The 21,334-nt window shown below is 42.7% G+C and overlaps 1 protein-coding gene across 6 annotated transcripts in view; it reads left to right on the top strand.

Moving 5' to 3' along the window:
- Positions 1–20,898, top strand: part of LOC139367868 (vitrin) — an 80,825-nt gene extending 59,927 nt beyond the window's left edge. For 5 of the 6 annotated variants that reach the window (XM_071106213.1, XM_071106217.1, XM_071106216.1 and 2 more), the window contains 6 exons: positions 6,018–6,086; positions 6,705–6,852; positions 12,231–12,334; positions 15,615–15,841; positions 15,979–16,492; positions 20,431–20,898. In XM_071106213.1, coding sequence (XP_070962314.1) covers positions 6,018–6,086; positions 6,705–6,852; positions 12,231–12,334; positions 15,615–15,841; positions 15,979–16,492; positions 20,431–20,609 — 1,241 coding nt within the window. In that variant the 3' untranslated portion in view covers positions 20,610–20,898. The remainder of the gene's footprint in view (positions 1–6,017; positions 6,087–6,704; positions 6,853–12,230; positions 12,335–15,614; positions 15,842–15,978; positions 16,493–20,430) is intronic. The other variant, XM_071106215.1, reaches the window with a different exon arrangement.
- Positions 20,899–21,334: the final 436 nt, after the last annotated feature.

Below are 21,334 nucleotides of genomic sequence, written 5' to 3'. Positions count from 1 at the left end.
GCTGGTTATGCTGTCCGACCAGCATGGTCTAGCTGGTCAACTTTATCTGACCAGCCTGGTCTAGCTGGTCAACTTTATCTGACCAGCATGGTCTAGCTGGTCAACTTTATCTGACCAGCCTGGTCTAGCTGGTCAACTTTATCTGACCAGCGTGGTCTAGCTGGTTATGCTAGTCTGACCAGCATGGTCTAGCTAGTTATGCTGTCCGACCAGCATGGTCTAGCTGGTTATGCTGTTCTTACCAGCATGGTCTAGCTGGTTATGCTGTCCGACCAGCATGGTCTAGCTGGTTATGCTGGTCTTACCAGCATGGTCTAGCTAGTTATGCTGTCCGACCAGCATGGTCTAGCTGGTTATGCTGGTCTTACCAGCATGGTCTAGCTGGTTATGCTGTCCGACCAGCATGGTCTAGCTGGTTATGCTGGTCTTACCAGCATGGTGTAGCTGGTTATGCTGGTCTGACCAGCCTGGTCTAGCTAGTTATGCTGTCCGACCAGCATGGTCTAGCTGGTTATGCTGGTCTTACCAGCATGGTCTAGCTGGTCAACTTTATCTGACCAGCATGGTCTAGCTGGTTATGCTGGTCTTACCAGCATGGTCTAGCTGGTCAACTTTATCTGACCAGCATGGTCTAGCTGGTTATGCTGGTCTGACCAGCCTGGTCTAGCTAGTTATGCTGTCCGACCAGCATGGTCTAGCTGGTTATGCTGGTCTGACCAGCCTGGTCTAGCTAGTTATGCTGTCCGACCAGCATGGTCTAGCTGGTTATGCTGGTCTTACCAGCATGGTGTAGCTGGTTATGCTGGTCTGACCAGCACGGTCTAGCTGGTTATGCTGGTCTGACCAGCGTGGTCTAGCTGGTTATGCTAGTCTGACCAGCATGGTCTAGCTGGTTATGCTAGTCTGACCAGCATGGTCTAGCTGGTTATGCTGGTCTGACCAGCATGGTCTAGCTGGTTATGCTGTCTGACCAGCATGGTCTAGCTGGTTATGCTGGCCGACTAGCATGGTCTAGCTGGTTATGCTGGCCGACTAGCCTTCGTTGTGTTTTCACTGGTAACCATGTTACGTTTAATACCGAAGTTTGAAGGTCTGACCAGCATGGTCTAGCTGGTTATGCTGTCTGACCAGCATGGTCTAGCTGGTTATGCTGGCCGACTAGCCTTCGTTGTGTTTTCACTGGTAACCATGTTACGTTTAATACCGAAGTTCCGAGGCGCCGAAATCACTGAGCAGGAAACTTCGAAGCAGTGTGCCAATGTATCACTTTATCAGAAGTACGTCATCAATGATGCCTGAAGCTTAGTTTACTCACGTGTTTTCAAACGTGTGTTGCAAAATGCAACATCCCACTAATATCTCCATGCTTCCGATGCTTTCTTCAATTCCAAGCTGCTTTCAAACACCAACTTACAAATATGTTTTACCTGACTAGTAGTTTTACCTGACTAGTAGTTTACCTGGCTAGTAGTTTTACCTGACTAGTAGTTTTACCTGACTAGTAGTTTTACCTGACTAGTAGCTTTACCTGACTAGTGGTTTTACCTGACTAGTTTTACTGACTAGTAGTTTTACCTGACTAGTAGTTTACCTGACTAGTAGTTTACCTGACTTGTAGTTTCCCTGACTAGTAGTTTTACCTGACTAGTAGTTTTACCTGGCTAGTGGTTTTACCTGACTATTAGTTTACCTGGCTAGTAGTTTTACCTGACTAGTAGTTTTACCTGACTAGTAGTTTACCTGACTAGTAGTTTTACCTGACTAGTAGTTTTACCTGACTAGTAGCTTTACCTGACTAGTGGTTTTACCTGACTAGTTTTACTGACTAGTAGTTTTACCTGACTAGTAGTTTACCTGACTAGTAGTTTACCTGACTTGTAGTTTACCTGACTATAAGTTTTACCTGACTAGTAGTTTTACCTGGCTAGTGGTTTTACCTGACTATTAGTTTACCTGGCTAGTAGTTTTACCTGACTAGTAGTTTTACCTGACTAGTAGTTTACCTGACTAGTAGTTTTACCTGACTAGTAGTTTACCTGACTAGTAGTTTTACCTGACTAGTAGTTTTACCTGGCTAGTAGTTTTACCTGACTAGTAGTTTACCTGACTTGTAGTTTACCTGACTATAAGTTTTACCTAACTAGTAGTTTACCTGACTAGTAGTTTACCTGACTAGAAGTTTTACCTAACTAGTAGTTTACCTGACTAGTAGTTTACATGACTAGTAGTTTTACCTGACTAGTAGTTTTACCTGACTAGTAGTTTACCTGACTAGTAGTTTACCAGACTAGTAGTTTACCAGACTAGTAGCTTTACCTGACTAGTAGCTTTACCTGACTAGTAGCTTTACCTGACTAGTAGCTTTACCTGACTAGTAGTTTTACCTGACTAGTAGTTTACCAGTGGCATGAACTTCCTGCTATGCCACTGGATCTTTGGGGTGTAATACAGATTGTTAAAACATGAGAACCAATAGACATTCTGTCATTTGTTCCTGTCATTAGAAACCTCTCACAAGGAACTCTTGTGAGTTCTTCATTTTGTCCATTTGTGTTCTACATAGAACCCTGTCATGAACCCCCTGCTTACAGAGTTATGTTGTTTGTCCAGATGGGAGAATCCTTTGATTTGTCCCTGTATGATAACCCCTTCGAGTTCCATTTAGAACCCTCTCATGAAGAAACCTCTGGTTCCAGGTAGAACTAAAGCTGTATCCGTACCCATTGGATGCAGTGATTACAATATAGTAGCTATATACATGAAAGCCAAAGTTCCAACAGCTGGGACAAAAATAGTATATACGAGATCATACAAAATATTTTGCTGTGACTCTTATATGGATGATGCTCAAAATATTTGTTGGTCTGATGTGATTAATTAGGAGCATCCAGGCACTTAATTAATGAATTTATGAAATTGCTTCTTCCAATTATTGATAAACATGTACCTGTTAAGAAACTGACTGTTGGAACTGTTATGGCTCCATGGATTGATGAGGAATTGAAAAACTGTATGGTTGAAAGAGATGGGGCAAAAGGAGTGGCTAATAAGTCTGACTGCACATCTGACTGGCTGACTTTCTGCACATCTGACTGGCTGACTTACTGCAAACTGAGAAACTATGTAACTAAACTCAACACAAAGAAGAAGAAACTGTATTATGAAGCCAAGATCAATGACATAAATAATGATGGAAGAAAAAAAATGGAGTATTTTAATGAAATTATGGGCAGAAAGACCAATTCAACTCCATCAAGTAGACAAACGTAGACAAACTTAGGCAGGAAATGCCAACAACGAACAGTGAGCCATTATATTCATGCGTAAAACAACTAATAACGAAAGAAAAGCATTGGAACTTTACATTTTGTAAAGTTAATGAGAGGAGGAAACATTATTGTTATTGATGACGAACAATGACAAACCTTCTGGCATTGGCAACTTAGATGAAAAGCTACTGAGGATGGTACCTGACTCTATAGCCACTCCTATCTGTCATATCTTTAATCTGAGCTTTGAGGAAAGTCTTTGTCCTCAGGCCTGGAGGGAAGCCAAAGTCATCCCGCTACCCAAGAGTGGTAAAGAGGCCTTTACTGGTTCTAACAGCAGACCTATCAGCTTGCTGCCAGCTCTTAGCAAACTGTTGGAAATGGTGCCTGACCAAATACAATGCTATTTCTCTGTAAACAAATTAACAACAGACTTTCAGCATGCTTATAGAGAAGGGCACTCAACATGTACTGCATTGACACAAATGACTGATGATTGGTTGAATGAAATTGATCCTAAGAAGATTGTGGGAGCTGTATTGTTAGATTTCAGTGCAGCCTTTGATATTATTCAACTGTTGTTGAAAAAACGTATGCGCTATGACTTTTCAACCTCTGCCATTCAGAGCTATCTATCTAATAGAACACAGAGGGTTTTCTTTAATGGAAGCATCTCTAATGTCAAAAATGTAATGTGTGGTGTACCACAGAGCATCTCTCTAGGCCCTCTACTCTTTTCAATTTTCACCAATGACCTGCCACTGGCATTAAACAAAGTGAGTCCATGTATGCTGATGATTCAACCATATATGCATCAGCAACCACAGCTGGTACGTGGTACCTTCAGGCATTTGGAAATTGTTCCCAAGGATCAACCAGACTTGTGGAGGTCTACAATTTTTTTTCTGAGGTCTTGGCTGAATTTTTCGGCTTTTCCCATGATGTCAAGCAAAGAGGCACTGAATTTGAAGGTAGGCCTTGAAATACATCCACAGAAGCTTCTAAAGCCATGACATAATTTTCTGGAATTTTCCATGCTGTTTAAAGGCACTGTCAACTTAGTGTATGTAACCTTCTGACCCACTGGAATTGTGATACAGTGAATAATAAGTGAAATAATCTGTAAACAATTGCTGGAAAAATTACTTGTGTCATGCACAAAGTAGATGTCCTAACCAACTTGCTAAAACTATAGTTTGTTAACAAGAAATTTGTGGAGTGGTTAAAAAACGAGTTTTAATGACTCCAACCTAAGTGTATGTAAACTTCTGACTTCAACTGTAGATTCAATGGTTGCAAAGATGGGGAGAGGTCTGGGCCGTAATAAAGAGATGCTCTGCTTTTTTGACAGCACACTCCAAAAAGCAAGTTCTGTAGGGTCTAGTTTTGTCTAATCTTGATTATTGTCCAGTCGTGTGGTCCAGTGCTGCAAGGAAAGACCTAGTTAAGCTGCAGCTGGCCCAGAACAGAGAGGCACATCTGGCTCTTCATTGTAATCAGAGGGCTGATATAAATACTATGCTGCCAGTCTCTCTTGGCTGAGAGTTGAGGACAGACTGACTGCATCACTTCTTCTTTTTATAAGAAACATTAACGTGTTGAAAATCCAAAATTGTTTGCATAGTCAAATTAAACAGAGCTCTGACACACACACTTATCCCTTATCCCACCAGACATGCCACCGGGGGTCTTTTCACAGTCCCCAAATCCAGAACAAATTCAAGAAAGTGTACAGTTTTATATAGAGCCGTTATTGCATGGAACTACCTTGCATCTCATATTGCTCAAATAAACAGCAAACCTGGTTTCAAAAAACAGATAAAGCAACACCTCACGGCACAACGCCTCTCCCCTATTGGACCTAGATAGTTTGTGTTTATGTTATTGATATATAGGCTACGTGTGCCTTTAAAATATGTTGTATATACAGTGGGGAGAACAAGTATTTGATACACTGCCGATTTTGCAGGTTGTCCTACTTACAAAGCACGTAGAGGCCTGTAATTTTTATCATAGGTACACTTCAACTGTGAGAGATGGAATCTAAAACAAAGATCCAGAAAATCACATTGAATGATTTTTAAGTAGTTGATTTGCAGTCCGTTGCATCCAACAACGCAGGAAAACGATAGCGACTAACCAGTTAGACAGAAACAGATATGGCTCACCAGTTAGACAGAAACAGATATGGCTCACCAGTTAGACAGAAACAGATATGGCTCACCAGTTAGACAGAAACAGATATGGCTCACCAGTTAGACAGAAACAGATATGGCTCACCAGTTAGACAGAAACAGATATGGCTCACCAGTTAGACAGAAACAGATATGGCTCACCAGTTAGACAGAAACAGATATGGCTCACCAGTTAGACAGAAACAGATATGGCTCACCAGTTAGACAGAAACAGATATGGCTCACCAGTTAGACAGAAACAGATATGGCTCACCAGTTAGACAGAAACAGATATGGCTCACCAGTTAGACAGAAACAGATATGGCTCACCAGTTAGACAGAAACAGATATGGCTCACCAGTTAGACAGAAACAGATATGGCTCACCAGTTAGACTGAATCCATCCTTAGATGTGGTCTGTTATCGTGTAATGTCTCAGTTGGAAAAAGCATGATGACATTCCTTATGTACGGCATTGTCTTCTCTATGTGATGTTTGACATGCTTGTACTCTGTCATCTTCGTTTCTGTCATCTTCTGTTCTGCCTGTCATCTTCTGTTCTGTCTGTCATCAGGTTTCAGTGTGAGAGAGCAGGACTCACTACCCCGGGCCGACCCAGAGCCTGTTACTCAGGGAGACCCAAGTATGTTCACACACACACGTACACACACACACCAACACATACACACACACACACACACACACACACGTACACCGTAGTTGTCACGACAGCACAAACAGAACTGGGACTAGACTGGATAGCTGTTTATTATGTGTTATAACCTATAAGCCCTATGATATCACATTGATTGATTGATTGTAAGGTAGACATAGCATGGCTGATGGACGGTAGCTGGAGTATTGGGATATCACATTGATTGATTGATTAATTGATTGATTGGCAGACTGTAAAGTTGACATAGCATGGCTGATGGACGGTAGCTGGAATATTGGGATATCACATTGATTGATTGATTAATTGATTGATTGGCAGACTGTAAAGTTGACACAGCATGGCTGATGGACGGTAGCTGGAGTATTGGGATATCACGTTGAATGATTGATTAATTGATTGATTGGCAGACTGTAAAGTTGACATAGCATGGCTGATGGACGGTAGCTGGAGTATTGGGATATCACGTTGAATAAAAGATTAATTGATTGATTGGCAGACTGTAAAGTTAACATAGCATGGCTGATGGACGGTAGCTGGAGTATTGGGATATCACATTGATTGATTGATTGATTGATTGATTGGCAGACTGTAAAGTTGACATAGCATGGCTGATGGACGGTAGCTGGAGTATTGGGAAGCGTCGCTTTAAGATCCAGAAGGACTTCCTGGCTGAGGTGGCACAGGTCATCAACGTGGGCATGGCCGGACCCATGATGGGCGTCATCCAATACGGGTGAGTATCCCCTAAATATATATATGATCCAATACGGGTGAGTAACCCCTAAATATATATATGATCCAATACGGGTGAGTAAACCCTAAATATATATATGATCCAATACGGGTGAGTATCCCCTAAATATATATATGATCCAATACGGGTGAGTATCCCCTAAATATATATATGATCCAATACGGGTGAGTATCCCCTAAATATATATATGATCCAATACGGGTGAGTAACCCCTAAATATATATATGATCCAATACGGGTGAGTAACCCCTAAATATATATATGATCCAATACGGGTGAGTAACCCCTAAATATATATATGATCCAATACGGGTGAGTAACCCCTAAATATATATATGATCCAATACGGGTGAGTAAACCCTAAATATATATATGATCCAATACGGGTGAGTAACCCCTAAATATATATATGATCCAATACGGGTGAGTAACCCCTAAATATATATATGATCCAATACGGGTGAGTAACCCCTAAATATATATATGATCCAATACGGGTGAGTAACCCCTAAATATATATATGATCCAATACGGGTGAGTAACCCCTAAATATATATATGATCCAATACGGGTGAGTAACCCCTAAATATATATATGATCCAATACGGGTGAGTAACCCCTAAATATATATATGATCCAATACGGGTGAGTAACCCCTAAATATATATATGATCCAATACGGGTGAGTATCCCCTAAATATATATATGATCCAATACGGGTGAGTAACCCCTAAATATATATATGATCCAATACGGGTGAGTAAACCCTAAATATATATATGATCCAATACGGGTGAGTAACCCCTAAATATATATATGATCCAATAAGGGTGAGTAAACCCAAATATATATATATGATCCAATACGGGTGAGTAACCCCTAAATATATATATGATCCAATACGGGTGAGTAACCCCTAAATATATATATGATCCAATACGGGTGAGTAACCCCTAAATATATATATGATCCAATAAGGGTGAGTAACCCCTAAATATATATATGATCCAATACGGGTGAGTATCCCCTAAATATATATATGATCCAATACGGGTGAGTAACCCCTAAATATATATATGATCCAATACGGGTGAGTATCCCCTAAATATATATATGATCCAATACGGGTGAGTATCCCCTAAATATATATATGATCCAATACGGGTGAGTAACCCCTAAATATATATATGATCCAATACGGGTGAGTAACCCCTAAATATATATATGATCCAATACGGGTGAGTATCCCCTAAATATATATACGATCCAATACGGGTGAGTAACCCCTAAATATATATATGATCCAATACGGGTGAGTAACCCCTAAATATATATATGATCCAATACGGGTGAGTAACCCCTAAATATATATATGATCCAATACGGGTGAGTAACCCCTAAATATATATATGATCCAATACGGGTGAGTAACCCCTAAATATATATATGATCCAATACGGGTGAGTAACCCCTAAATATATATATGATCCAATACGGGTGAGTAACCCCTAAATATATATATGATCCAATACGGGTGAGTATCCCCTAAATATATATATGATCCAATACGGGTGAGTAACCCCTAAATATATATATGATCCAATACGGGTGAGTAAACCCTAAATATATATATGATCCAATACGGGTGAGTAACCCCTAAATATATATATGATCCAATAAGGGTGAGTAAACCCAAATATATATATATGATCCAATACGGGTGAGTAACCCCTAAATATATATATGATCCAATACGGGTGAGTAACCCCTAAATATATATATGATCCAATACGGGTGAGTAACCCCTAAATATATATATGATCCAATAAGGGTGAGTAACCCCTAAATATATATATGATCCAATACGGGTGAGTATCCCCTAAATATATATATGATCCAATACGGGTGAGTAACCCCTAAATATATATATGATCCAATACGGGTGAGTATCCCCTAAATATATATATGATCCAATACGGGTGAGTATCCCCTAAATATATATATGATCCAATACGGGTGAGTAACCCCTAAATATATATATGATCCAATACGGGTGAGTAACCCCTAAATATATATATGATCCAATACGGGTGAGTATCCCCTAAATATATATACGATCCAATACGGGTGAGTAACCCCTAAATATATATATGATCCAATACGGGTGAGTAACCCCTAAATATATATATGATCCAATACGGGTGAGTAACCCCTAAATATATATATGATCCAATACGGGTGAGTAACCCCTAAATATATGTATGATCCAATACGGGCGAGTAACCCCTAAATATATATATGATCCAATACGGGCGAGTAACCCCTAAATATATATATGATCCAATACGGGTGAGTATCCCCTAAATATATATATGATCCAATACGGGTGAGTAACCCCTAAATATATATATGATCCAATACGGGTGAGTAACCCCTAAATATATATATGATCCAATACGGGCGAGTATCCCCTAAATATATATATGATCCAATACGGGCGAGTAACCCCTAAATTTATATATGATCCAATACGGGTGAGTAACCCCTAAATATATATATGATCCAATACGGGTGAGTAACCCCTAAATATATATATGATCCAATACGGGTGAGTAACCCCTAAATATATATACGATCCAATACGGGTGAGTAACCCCTAAATATATATATGATCCAATACGGGTGAGTAACCCCTAAATATATATATGATCCAATACGGGTGAGTAACCCCTAAATATATATATGATCCAATACGGGTGAGTAACCCCTAAATATATATATGATCCAATACGGGTGAGTAACCCCTAAATATATATATGATCCAATACGGGTGAGTAACCCCTAAATATATATATGATCCAATACGGGTGAGTAAACCCTAAATATATATATGATCCAATACGGGTGAGTAACCCCTAAATATATATATAATCCAATACGGGCGAGTAAACCCTAAATATATATATGATCCAATACGGGTGAGTAACCCCTAAATATATATATGATCCAATAAGGGTAAGTAACCCCTAAATATATATATGATCCAATAAGGGTAAGTAACCCCACTAACCCGTGGCTTGAATTTAAGAGGCGAAGATTCTGTATGGCTGCTCCAAGATCCCTCCCAATGTGTTCTCCAATCAGATTCTGTATGGAGGACTGGTCTAAGATCCCTCCCAATGTGTTCTCCAATCAGATTCTGTATGGAGGACTGGTCTAAGATCCCTCCCAATGTGTTCTCCAATCAGATTCTATATGGAGGACTGGTCTAAGATCCCTCCCAATGTGTTCTCCAATCAGATTCTGTATGGAGGACTGGTCTAAGATCCCTCCCAATGTGTTCTAGAATCAGATTCTGTATGGAGGACTGGTCTAAGATCCCTCCCAATGTGTTCTAGAATCAGATTATGTTTGGAGGACTGGTCTAAGATCCCTCCCAATGTGTTCTAGAATCAGATTCTGTATGGAGGACTGGTCTAAGATCCCTCCCAATGTGCTCTAGAATCAGATTCTGTATGGAGGACTGGTCTAAGCTCCCTCCCAATGTGTTCTCCAATCAGATTCTGTATGTAGGACTGGTCTAAAGATCCCTCCCAATGTGTTCTCCAATCAGATTCTGTATGGAGGACGGGTCTAAGATCCCTCCCAATGTGTTCTCCAATCAGATTCTGTATGGAGGACTGGTCTAAGATCCCTCCCAATGTGTTCTCCAATCAGATTCTGTATGGAGGACTGGTCTAAGATCCCTCCCAATGTGTTCTCCAATCAGATTCTGTATGGAGGACTGGTCTAAGATCCCTCCCAATGTGTTCTCCAATCAGATTCTGTATGGAGGACTGGTCTAAGATCCCTCCCAATGTGTTCTCCAATCAGATTCTGTATGGAGGACTGGTCTAAGATCCCTCCCAATGTGTTCTAGAATCAGATTCTGTATGGAGGACTGGTCTAAGATCCCTCCCAATGTGTTCTAGAATCAGATTCTGTTTGGAGGACTGGTCTAAGATCCCTCCCAATGTGTTCTAGAATCAGATTCTGTATGGAGGACTGGTCTAAGATCCCTCCCAATGTGTTCTAGAATCAGATTCTGTATGGAGTACTGGTCTAAGCTCCCTCCCAATGTGTTCTCCAATCAGATTCTGTATGGAGGACTGGTCTAAGATCCCTCCCAATGTGTTCTCCAATCAGATTCTGTATGGAGGACTGGTCTAAGATCCCTCCCAATGTGTTCTCCAATCAGATTCTGTATGGAGGACTGGTCTAAGATCCCTCCCAATGTGTTCTCCAATCAGATTCTGTATGGAGGACTGGTCTAAGATCCCTCCCAATGTATTCTCCAATCAGATTCTGTATGGAGGACTGGTCTAAGATCCCTCCCAATGTGTTCTCCAATCAGATTCTGTATGGAGGACTGGTCTAAGATCCCTCCCAATGTGTTCTCCAATCAGATTCTGTGTGGAGGACTGGTCTAAGATCCCTCCCAATGTGTTCTCCAATCAGATTCTGTATGGAGGATGGGTCTAAGATCCCTCCCAATGTGTTCTCCAATCAGATTCTGTATGGAGGACTGGTCTAAGATCCCTCCCAATGTGTTCTCCAATCAGATTCTGTATGGAGGACTGGTGTAAGATCCCTCCCAATGTGTTCTCCAATCAGATTCTGTATGGAGGACTGGTGTAAGATCCCTCCCAATGTGTTCTAGAATCTCATAAAACATGTTAGAAAAAGGCTCAGTGCCGTTATCCTTGCAAAGTGAGTTATTGAAAGGTATTAAAATAATAATTTTGACCCCTATCATTTAGAGAAAGGAAAAAATACTACTTGTTGGACAAAATCTATTTCACTGAGCGATTGTATTAGTATAAAATATCATTTTGATTGGGAGTCCCGTAGGGCGGCGCACAATTGGCCCAGCGTCGTCCGGGTTTGGCCGGGGTAGGCCGTCGTTGTAAATAAATAAGAATTTGTTCTTAACGGACTTGCCTAGTTAAATAAAGGTCACACACACATACAGTACAGCTCAGTATTTGTATAATGTATTTGATCCAGTCTTTATCAAGGGTGTCAATAATTATGGACCTGACAGGTAAGTCTATGGGGTAGTCTAACCTCACTGAACCTGTGGATACACACCGGGCACAGACATCAATTAGGTAGGTAGTTCAATTCCACGTTGGTTCAATGTGGAAACAACGTTGATTCAACGTGGAAACAACATTGATTCAACCAGTGTGACCAGTGGGTATGGCATTCTCTTAGGTTCTCGCCTCAATCTGTTTCTTCTCTTCTCGTCCTTTCTCTTTCTCGTTCCTTCCTTTCTGAAATGCATGTTGTTGTTGTTGTTGTTGTTGTCGCCACAGAGATGATCCGGTCACAGAGTTCAGTCTGAAGGCCTATACTAACTCCAGAGAGCTGAAACCTGCCATAGACAAGATCACACAGAAGGGAGGGATGTCCAACGTGGGTGAGTTGGTGAATAAATGAATTAAATAAATAAAAACTTGTATTGTACCAAAATCATTAAAAATATATATAAATAGTACACACGGACATAACAATCAATGACAGAACAATTTAAACGTTTACCTTTATTTAACCAAATTCTTATTTTCAATGACGGCCTAGGAACAGTGGGTTAACTGCCTGTTCAGGGGCAGAACGACCTTGTCGGCTCGGGGGTTTGAACTTGCAACCTTCCGGTTACTAGTCCAACGCTCTAACCACTAGGCTACCCTACCACCTCTACACTCTAACCACTAGGCTACCCTGCCGCCCCAACATACAGAGAGCAGAGGCTCCACAGTGACCAGGTATTCCAACATCGAGGAACATCCAGCCTTGTGTATTCTACTACCTACAACTTTCAAGAGGAAGTTTAAAACTGGACTGAGTTCCTAAAAATAAAATAAAAAATAGGGCTACCACTGACCTCGTCTACACTCTTAGAAAGGTGCTTCCTTCCAGTTCTCTGCTGCCAATGACTGGAACAAACTGCAAAAATCACTGAAGCTGGAAACTCATATCTCCCTCGCTAGCTTTAAGCACCAGCTGTCAGAGCAGCTCACAGATCACTGCTCATAGCCCATCTTGTGAATAGCCCATCCAAATACCTCATCCCCATACTGTTATTTGTTTTATCTTGCTCCTTTGCACCCCAGTATCTCTACTTGCACACTCATCTTCTGCACATCATTCACTCCAGTGTGTAATTGCTACATTGTAATTTCACTCCAGTGTTAATGCTATATTGTAATTACTTCGCCACCATGGCCTATTTATTGCCTTACCTCCCTTATCATTTGCACACACTGTATATAGACTTGTTCTATTGTTTTATTGACTGTATGTTTGTAACTCTGTGTTGTTGTCTGTTCACACTGCTTTGCTTTATCTTGGCCAGGTCACAGTTGTAAATGAGAACTTGTCCTCAACTAGCCTACCTGGTTAAATAAAGGTGTTCTCAACTAGCCTACCTGGTTAAATAAAGGTGTTCTCAACTAGCCTACCTGGTTAAATAAAGGTGGAATAAATAAATGTAATAAATATCTAAAACCTAAAAAGGTTTCTTCAACTGTCCCCATAGGAGAACCCTTTGAAGAACCTGTTTTGGTTCTGGGTAGAGGGGTTCTACGTGGAACCCAAAAGGGTTCTACCTGGAACCAAAAACTGTTATCCTATGGGGAACAACAACAAAATGCCCGAAGAACCCTTTTAGAATCCATTTAGAACCCATTTTGGAACCCTTTTTGGAACCCTTTTGGAACCCTTTTGGAACCCATTTAGAACCATTTTGGAACCCTTTTAGAACCATTTTGGAATCCTTTTGGAACCCTTTTAGAACCCTTTTGGAACCCTTTTGGAACCCATTTAGAACCATTTTGGAACCCTTTTGGAACCCATTTTGGAACCCATTTTGGAACCCATTTTTGTACAGCCGGGAGTCACCATGGCCACAAGACCGCACACTTAAGTGCGAAAGGGAAAAGGGACACAATTATCGCTTGTTTCACAAAATCTTTACCACATTTTCACATCCCCGAGAGACTGCAATTAAATCTAAATCCGACCCTAGACACTGTGAGTTAAATAACAGTGTTTTACTCCTGGCCTCCTGACCAAAGGCATTTGGTTCTACCAGCCCTGACTGGCCAGGGGTCAGATTACTGTCAGGAAGCGATGGTTTCCTTTCATTTGATGCCTCATGCGGTCTTTGTGACTCTGCTAAACATTGCAGTTGGATACAAATAGGGTTGTGTGTGTTTACAGACTATAACCTCCCCTCTAATCAATGTGCCAGCTAGCCACTGCATTCGTCTCCGTTCTCATCAGCAACATATCTTCACAGATGTTTCTAGTCTTCGGTAGTTATGTATCCTTTACTTAAAGAAGGAAGACACATTGAGATTGCCATGTTTTTCCACGTGAAACCCCCTGGCCAAGAGAGTACAGACCACCAACAATGAGATGCAAGATGATCAACCGCTTCTGCTTTCTAAATAGATACTGTAATATCACGTCTTCTCAGTCAACTCACCTGTTTAAATAAGGGTTCAATAGAAGAAATAGGCCACTGGAAACAGGTGTTCCTACCACTTCTTAGATTAGAACACTTACTGGATGGTAGTTTAGAACAAAACATTCCATTTTAACGGGCTTCGTTGTGTGCATGTGTTTACAGAAACGTATTGTGTGTTTTATATCTCTGTCTGTTTTAAACACCTCTCTGCTGCCCCCTGCTGTACTCCTAGGGAAGGCCCTCCTATATTAAACTACTTCAGCTGTGTCTGTCTGTCTGTCTGTCTTAACCACCTCTCTGCTGCCCCCTGCTGTACTCCTAGGGAAGGCCCTCCCCTGTATTATCAAACTATGCTATATATACACATAAATATGTGGCCATCCCTTCAAATTAGTGGATTATTTCAGCCACACCCGTTGCTGACAGGTGTATAAAATTGATGCCAGGAGAACGCTACCTGCCCCAATGCATAGTGCCAACTGTAAAGTTTGGTGGAGGAATAATGGTCATGGTTTTTCAACAAACACTACTTCAGCTGTCTGTCTGTTTCTCTGTTGCCCCCTAGTGTTCTCCTAAGGAAGGCCCTCTGTTATATCAACAAACATTACTTCAGCTGTCTGTCTGTTAAGCGCTCTGCTGCCCCCCGGTGTTCTCCTAGGGAAGGCCCTCTGCTATATCAACAAACACTACTTCAGCTGTCTGTCTGTTTCTCTGCTGCCCCCCGGTGTTCTCCTAGGGAAGGCACTCTCCTATATCAACAAACACTACTTCAGCTGTCTGTCTGTTAAGCGCTCTGCTGCCCCCCGGTGTTCTCCTAGAGAAGGCCCTCTCCTATATCAACAAACATTACTTCAGCTGTCTGTCTGTTAAGCGCTCTGCTGCCCCCCGGTGTTCTCCTAGGGAAGGCACTCTCCTATATCAACAAACATTACTTCAGCTGTCTGTCTGTTAAGCGCTCTGCTGCCCCCCGGTGTTCTCCTAGGGAAGGCACTCTCCTATATCAACAAACATTACTTCAGCTGTCTGTCTGTTAAGCGCTCTGCTGCCCCCCGGTGTTCTCCTAGGGAAGGCACTCTCCTATATCAACAAACATTACTTCAGCTGTCTGTCTGTTAAGCGCTCTGCTGCCCCCCGGTGTTCTCCTAGGGAAGGCACTCTCCTATATCAACAAACATTACTTCAGCTGTCTGTCTGTTAAGCGCTCTGCTACCCCCCGGTGTTCTCCTAGGGAAGGCACTCTCCTATATCAACAAACATTACTTCAGCGACGCCAACGGTAACCGGGGCGGAGCGCCCAATGTGGCTGTGGTTCTGGTAGACGGCTGGCCAACCGACAAGGTAGAGGAGGCATCACGCCAGGCCAGAGAGTCTGGTATCAACATCTTCTTTGTGACCATCGAGGGACCCGACGAGAACGAGAAGCAGAATGTGGTGGAGCCGAACTTTGTGGACAAGGTAAATAGAGACGATGGTCACTGGGTCACCCATAGCTATGTTAACACATACATCCGCTTCCAATTCCCTCACAATTTGAGCCCTGTCCCTTCATGAAACCCTGCCCAACCACCTCATCTTCTCTCATCTCTCAACAGGCGGTGTGTCGAACCAACGGTTTCTACTCCCTACCCGTGTCGAGCTGGTTTGCCTTGCGGAAGGCAGTCCAACCCCTCGTCAAGCGCGTGTGCGACACCGACCGTCTTGTCTGCAGCAAGACCTGCCTTAACGCAAACGACATTGCCTTCGTCATCGACGGATCCAGCTCTGTGGGCACCGGAAACTTCCGGACCGTCCTGCAGTTCGTCGCTAACATCACGCGGGAGTTTGAGATATCGGACACGGACACACGAGTCGGCGCAGTACAGTATACGTACGAACAACGGCTGGAGTTTGCCTTCGGCCAACACAACAACAAGGCTGATCTGCTTAATGCCATAAAGAGGATTAATTACTGGAGTGGCGGGACCAGTACTGGAGCGGCTATCACCTACGCAGCAGAGCAGCTGTTCAGCAAGTCCAAACCCAACAAACGCAAGATCATGATCGTTATCACCGACGGGAGGAGCTACGATGATGTCAGAGCTCCAGCGTTGGCCGTCCATCGCCAAGGTGAGGGGTCAGAGGTTGATTGGTGTGGTCAGAAAATCTGGCCAATGGGGGGGGGGGGGGGGGGGGGGGGGGAAGCTCCTCTAAGAAAAAGCACCTTGATATGAAGGTAATTTAGCATCATACTGGTGGATAATTTTGGATTGCTATTTTATTATTTCTTCATATGGGAAACTAAATGAAAGCCAAGTTGGTGTGAAACCAAATTGAAATGTAATGAAAGCTAAGTTGGTGTGAAACCAAATTGAAATGTAATGAAAACTACGCTGAACAAAAATACGCAACATGCAAACAATTCAATCCAAAGAGTTACACCTCATAAGGAAATCAGTAAATTGAAATACATTCGTTAGGTCCTAATCTATGGATTTCACATGACAGTTATACATCTGTTGGTAACAGATTTTTTTATTTTACCTTTATTTAACTAGGCAAGTCAGTTATGAACAAATTCTTATTTTCAATGACGGCCTAGGAACGGTGGGTTAACTGGTCTAGGAACAGTGGGTTAACAGGCCTAGGAACAGTGGGTTAACTGCCTGTTCAGGGGCAGAACGACAGATTTGTACCTTGTCAGCTCAGGGATTTGAACTTGCAACCTTTCGGCTGCTAGCCCAACGCTCTAACCACTAGGCTACCCTACCGCCTCTACACTCTAACCACTAGGCTACCCTACCGCCTCTACACTCTAACCACTAGGCTACCCTACCGCCTCTACACTCTAACCACTAGGCTACCCTACCGCCTCTACACTCTAACCACTAGGCTACCCTACCGCCTCTACACTCTAACCACTAGGCTACCCTACCGTCCCTACACTCTAACCACTAGGCTACCCTACCGCCTCTACACTCTAACCACTAGGCTACCCTACCGCCTCTACACTCTAACCACTAGGCTACCCTGCCGCCCCAGATAACTGTATATACAAAAGGTATGTGGACACCACATCAAATTAGTGGATCTGGATATTACAGCCACACCCGTAGCTGACAGGTGCATTAAATTCACCACACAGCCATGCAATCTCCATAGACAAATATTGGCAGTAGAATGGCCCTTACTGAAGAGCTTAATGACTTTCAACGTCATAGGATGCCTCCTTTCCAACAAGTCAGTTCGTCAAATGTCTGCCCTGCTAGAGCTGCCCCGGTCAACTGTAAGTGCTGTTGAAACGTCTTGGAGCAACAACGGCTCAGCCGCGAAGTGGTAGGCCACACAAACTCACAGAATGGGACTCTGAGTGCTGAAGCACGTAACGCGTAAATATAGTCTGTCCTCGGTTGTAACACTCACTACCGAGTTATAAAATGCCTCTGGAAGCAATGTCAGCACAAGAACTGTTCATCGGAAGCTTCATGAAATGGGTTTCATGGCAAAGCAGCCACGCACAAGCCTAAGATCACCATGCACATGGTGTAACACCCGCTGCCATTGGACTCTGGAGCAGTGGAAACGAGTTTCCTGGAGTGATGAATCACGCTTCACCATCTGGCAGTCCTACGGACTTATCTGGGTTTGGTGGATGCCAGGAGAACCCTACCTGCCCCAATGCATCGTGCCAACTGTAAAGTTTAGTGGAGGAGGAATAATGGTCTGGGTTTGTTTTTCATGTTTCGGGCCCCTTAGTTCCAGTGAAGGGAAATCTTAACGCTACAGCATACAATGACATTCTAGACTATTCTGTGCTTCCAACTTTGTGGCAAAAACTTTCCTGTTTCAGCATGACAATGCCGCTGTGCAAAGTGAGGTCTATACAGAAATGGTTTGTTGAGATCGGTGTGGAAGAACTTGACTGGCCTGCACAGAGCCCTGACCTCAACCCCATCGAACACCTTCGGGATGAATTGGAACACAGACTGTGAGCCAAGCCTAATCACCCAACATCAGTGCCCGACCTCACTAATGTTCTTGTGGCTGAATGGAACCAAGTCCCTGCAGCAATGTTCCTACATCTAGTGGAAAGCCTTCCCAGAAGAGTGGAGGCTGTTATAGCAGCAATGTTCCTACATCTAGTGGAAAGCCTTCCCAGAAGAGTGGAAGCTGTTATAGCAGCAATGTTCCTACATCTAGTGGAAAGCCTTCCCAGAAGAGTGGAGGCTGTTATAGCAGCAATGTTCCAACATCTAGTGGAAAGCCTTCCCAGAAGAGTGGAAGCTGTTATAGCAGCAATGTTCCTACATCTAGTGGAAAGCCTTCCCAGAAGAGTGGAAGCTGTTATAGCAGCAATGTTCCTACATCTAGTGGAAAGCCTTCCCAGAAGAGTGGAGGCTGTTATAGCAGCAATGTTCCAACATCTAGTGGAAAGCCTTCCCAGAGGGGTGGAAGCTGTTATAGCAGCAATGTTCCAACATCTAGCGGAAAGCCTTCCCAGAAGAGTGGAGGCTGTTATGGCAGCAATGTTCCAAAATCTAGTGGAAAGCCTTCCCAGAAGAGTAGAGGCCATTATAGCAAATAAGGGGGGACCAACTCCATATCAATGCCCACAATTTTGGAATGAGATGTTTGACGAGCAGGTGTCCACATACTTTTGATCATGCAGTGTGTGTGGCTTGTTTCTAAGCTAAGTGAAAATAGGTGTTTAATGCTAATGGTCTTGATTGGAGTCCACTTGTGGTAAATTAAATTGATTGGACATGATTTGTAAAGGCACACAGTTGACAGTACATATCAGAGCAAAAGCCAAGCCATGAGGTCAAAGGAATTCTCTGTAGAACTCTGAACTCAGGATTGTGTCGATGCACAGATGTGGGGAAGGGTACCAAAAAATGTCTGCAGCATTGAAGGTCCCCAAGTACACAGTGGCCTCCATCATTTTTAAATGGAAGAAGTTTGGAACCATCACGACAAGAGAAGGGAGGTGACCAAGAACCCAGGCAGAGTTCATCTGTGGAGAAGGGAGAACCTTCTAGAAGGACAACTCTCTCTGCAGCACCAATCAGGCCTTTGTGGTAGAGTGGCCAGATGGAAGCCACTCCTCAGTAAAATGAGTTTGATAAAAGGCACCTAAAGGACCCTCAGACCATGAGAAACAAGATTCTCTGGTCTGATGAATCCACGGCTGAACTCTTTGGTCTTAATGCCAAGCGTCACATCAGAAGGAAATCTGGCACCATCCCTACGGTGATGCATGATGGTGGGAGCATCATGCTGTGGGGATGTTTTTCAGTGACAGGGAGGCTAGTCAGGATCGAGGGAAAGATGAACGGAGCAAAGTACAGAGATATCCTTGATGAAAACCTGCAACAGAGAGCTCAAGATCTCCGACTGGGGCGAACGTTCACCTTCCAACAGGACAACAACCCTAAACATACAGCCAAGACAGCGCAGGAGTGGCTTAGGGACAAGTCTCTGAATGTCCTTCTGGCCCAGCCAGAACCCGGACATGAAGCCGATCGAACATCTCTGGAGAGACCAGAAAATAGCTGTGCAGCAACACTCCCCATCCAACCTGACAGAGCTTGAGAGGATCTGCAGAGAAGAATGGGATAAACTCCACAAATACAGGTGTACCAGGTTTATAGAGTCATACCCAAGAAGACTCGAGGCTGTAATCGCTGCCAAAGGGGCTTCAACAATACTTATGTTTTTGACTTTTAATACATTTACTTTGTCATTATGGTATTTTGCTGCAGATTGATAAGAAAAAACAAATTTAATCAATTTTAGAATAAGGCTGTAACGTAACAAAATGTGGAAAAGGTCAAAGGGTCTGAATACTTTCTGAATGCACCGTGTATATATTTATATATTAAAAAACATATTTATTTCAAATTAGTGGCCTTTTTCTGGCATAATATTTACGAACAAATCGGATAAAAAAAATGTGCCCTCCGTCGAATTCGGAAATCCCAATGTGGCCCACTCCCGGTCTAAACTAACCCAGTTGTTATAGTCTAGTCCAGTCTCTAACTACCCGTCTCTCTCCTCTCCCTCTCCAGGTGTGATAGCGTACTCCATCGGCATCGCCTGGGCAGCGCAGGACGAGCTGGAATACATCGCCACCGACCCCGACAAGGAGCACTCCTACTTCGTAGACGAGTTTGACAGCCTCTACAAGTTCGTCCCCAAGGTGGTCAATAACATCTGTCAGGAGTTCAACTCACAGCCACGCAACTGAGCTGAGCAGGGAGGGCACCTTATTCCCTATATAGTGCACTACTTTTGAACAGGGCCCCTAGGGCCATGCAGACCCACCTTGCTTACGTACACCTATACTTATAAATCTGTGCTTACATATCAAGGAAACAAGGAAGGAAGGAAGGAAGAATACGTTTGTAAAGTTTTGAAACAGGGGCTCAGGGGCTGTAGGGAGGGGGCTAGATATTTATATTAGGATCCCCACAAGCTAATTAGCAGCACTATCATGGAGACAGGACAGGGTCTCTACAAAATGTATTACCGGTAAGTTACCAAAATTAAACATTTTAATAGTTGGTGCTGAATGGGCAATACTTTAATTCCCATGGAACATTAATACAATTGGTTCACAACGATTAAACTTTGGCCATGTGATCTCAACTGTTGTTGGTGTTCTAGTAACAGTCAGGGACGGGAGGGTGTTTAATGTTCTCACTCCTAATCATGTAACATAACTGATGAAAAAGTTGAACCACCTGGACGTGGTGCTTACCTGGGTTGAGGTCAATTCAAATCTAAGGCCGTCAATAGTAAAGTGAAATTCCAAATGTAATCATTTTTTTAAAAGTGCTTTTATTTTCCACTTCTTAATAAACTGAAAAAGGATAAACTATTAATTGGTAAAGTTTAACTTTTTATTTTATTTGTTATGTTAAATTCAAATCACTTCCTGAATTGGCTGACTGAAATTTGAATTGAGCTCAA

Source organism: Oncorhynchus clarkii, chromosome 16 (genome assembly GCF_045791955.1).
Source record: "Oncorhynchus clarkii lewisi isolate Uvic-CL-2024 chromosome 16, UVic_Ocla_1.0, whole genome shotgun sequence".
In the NCBI taxonomy this organism is placed as follows: Eukaryota; Metazoa; Chordata; class Actinopteri; order Salmoniformes; family Salmonidae; genus Oncorhynchus; species Oncorhynchus clarkii.
The sequence above is the reverse complement of the archived record's forward strand: the minus strand, read 5'-3'. Positions and strand labels throughout refer to the sequence as shown.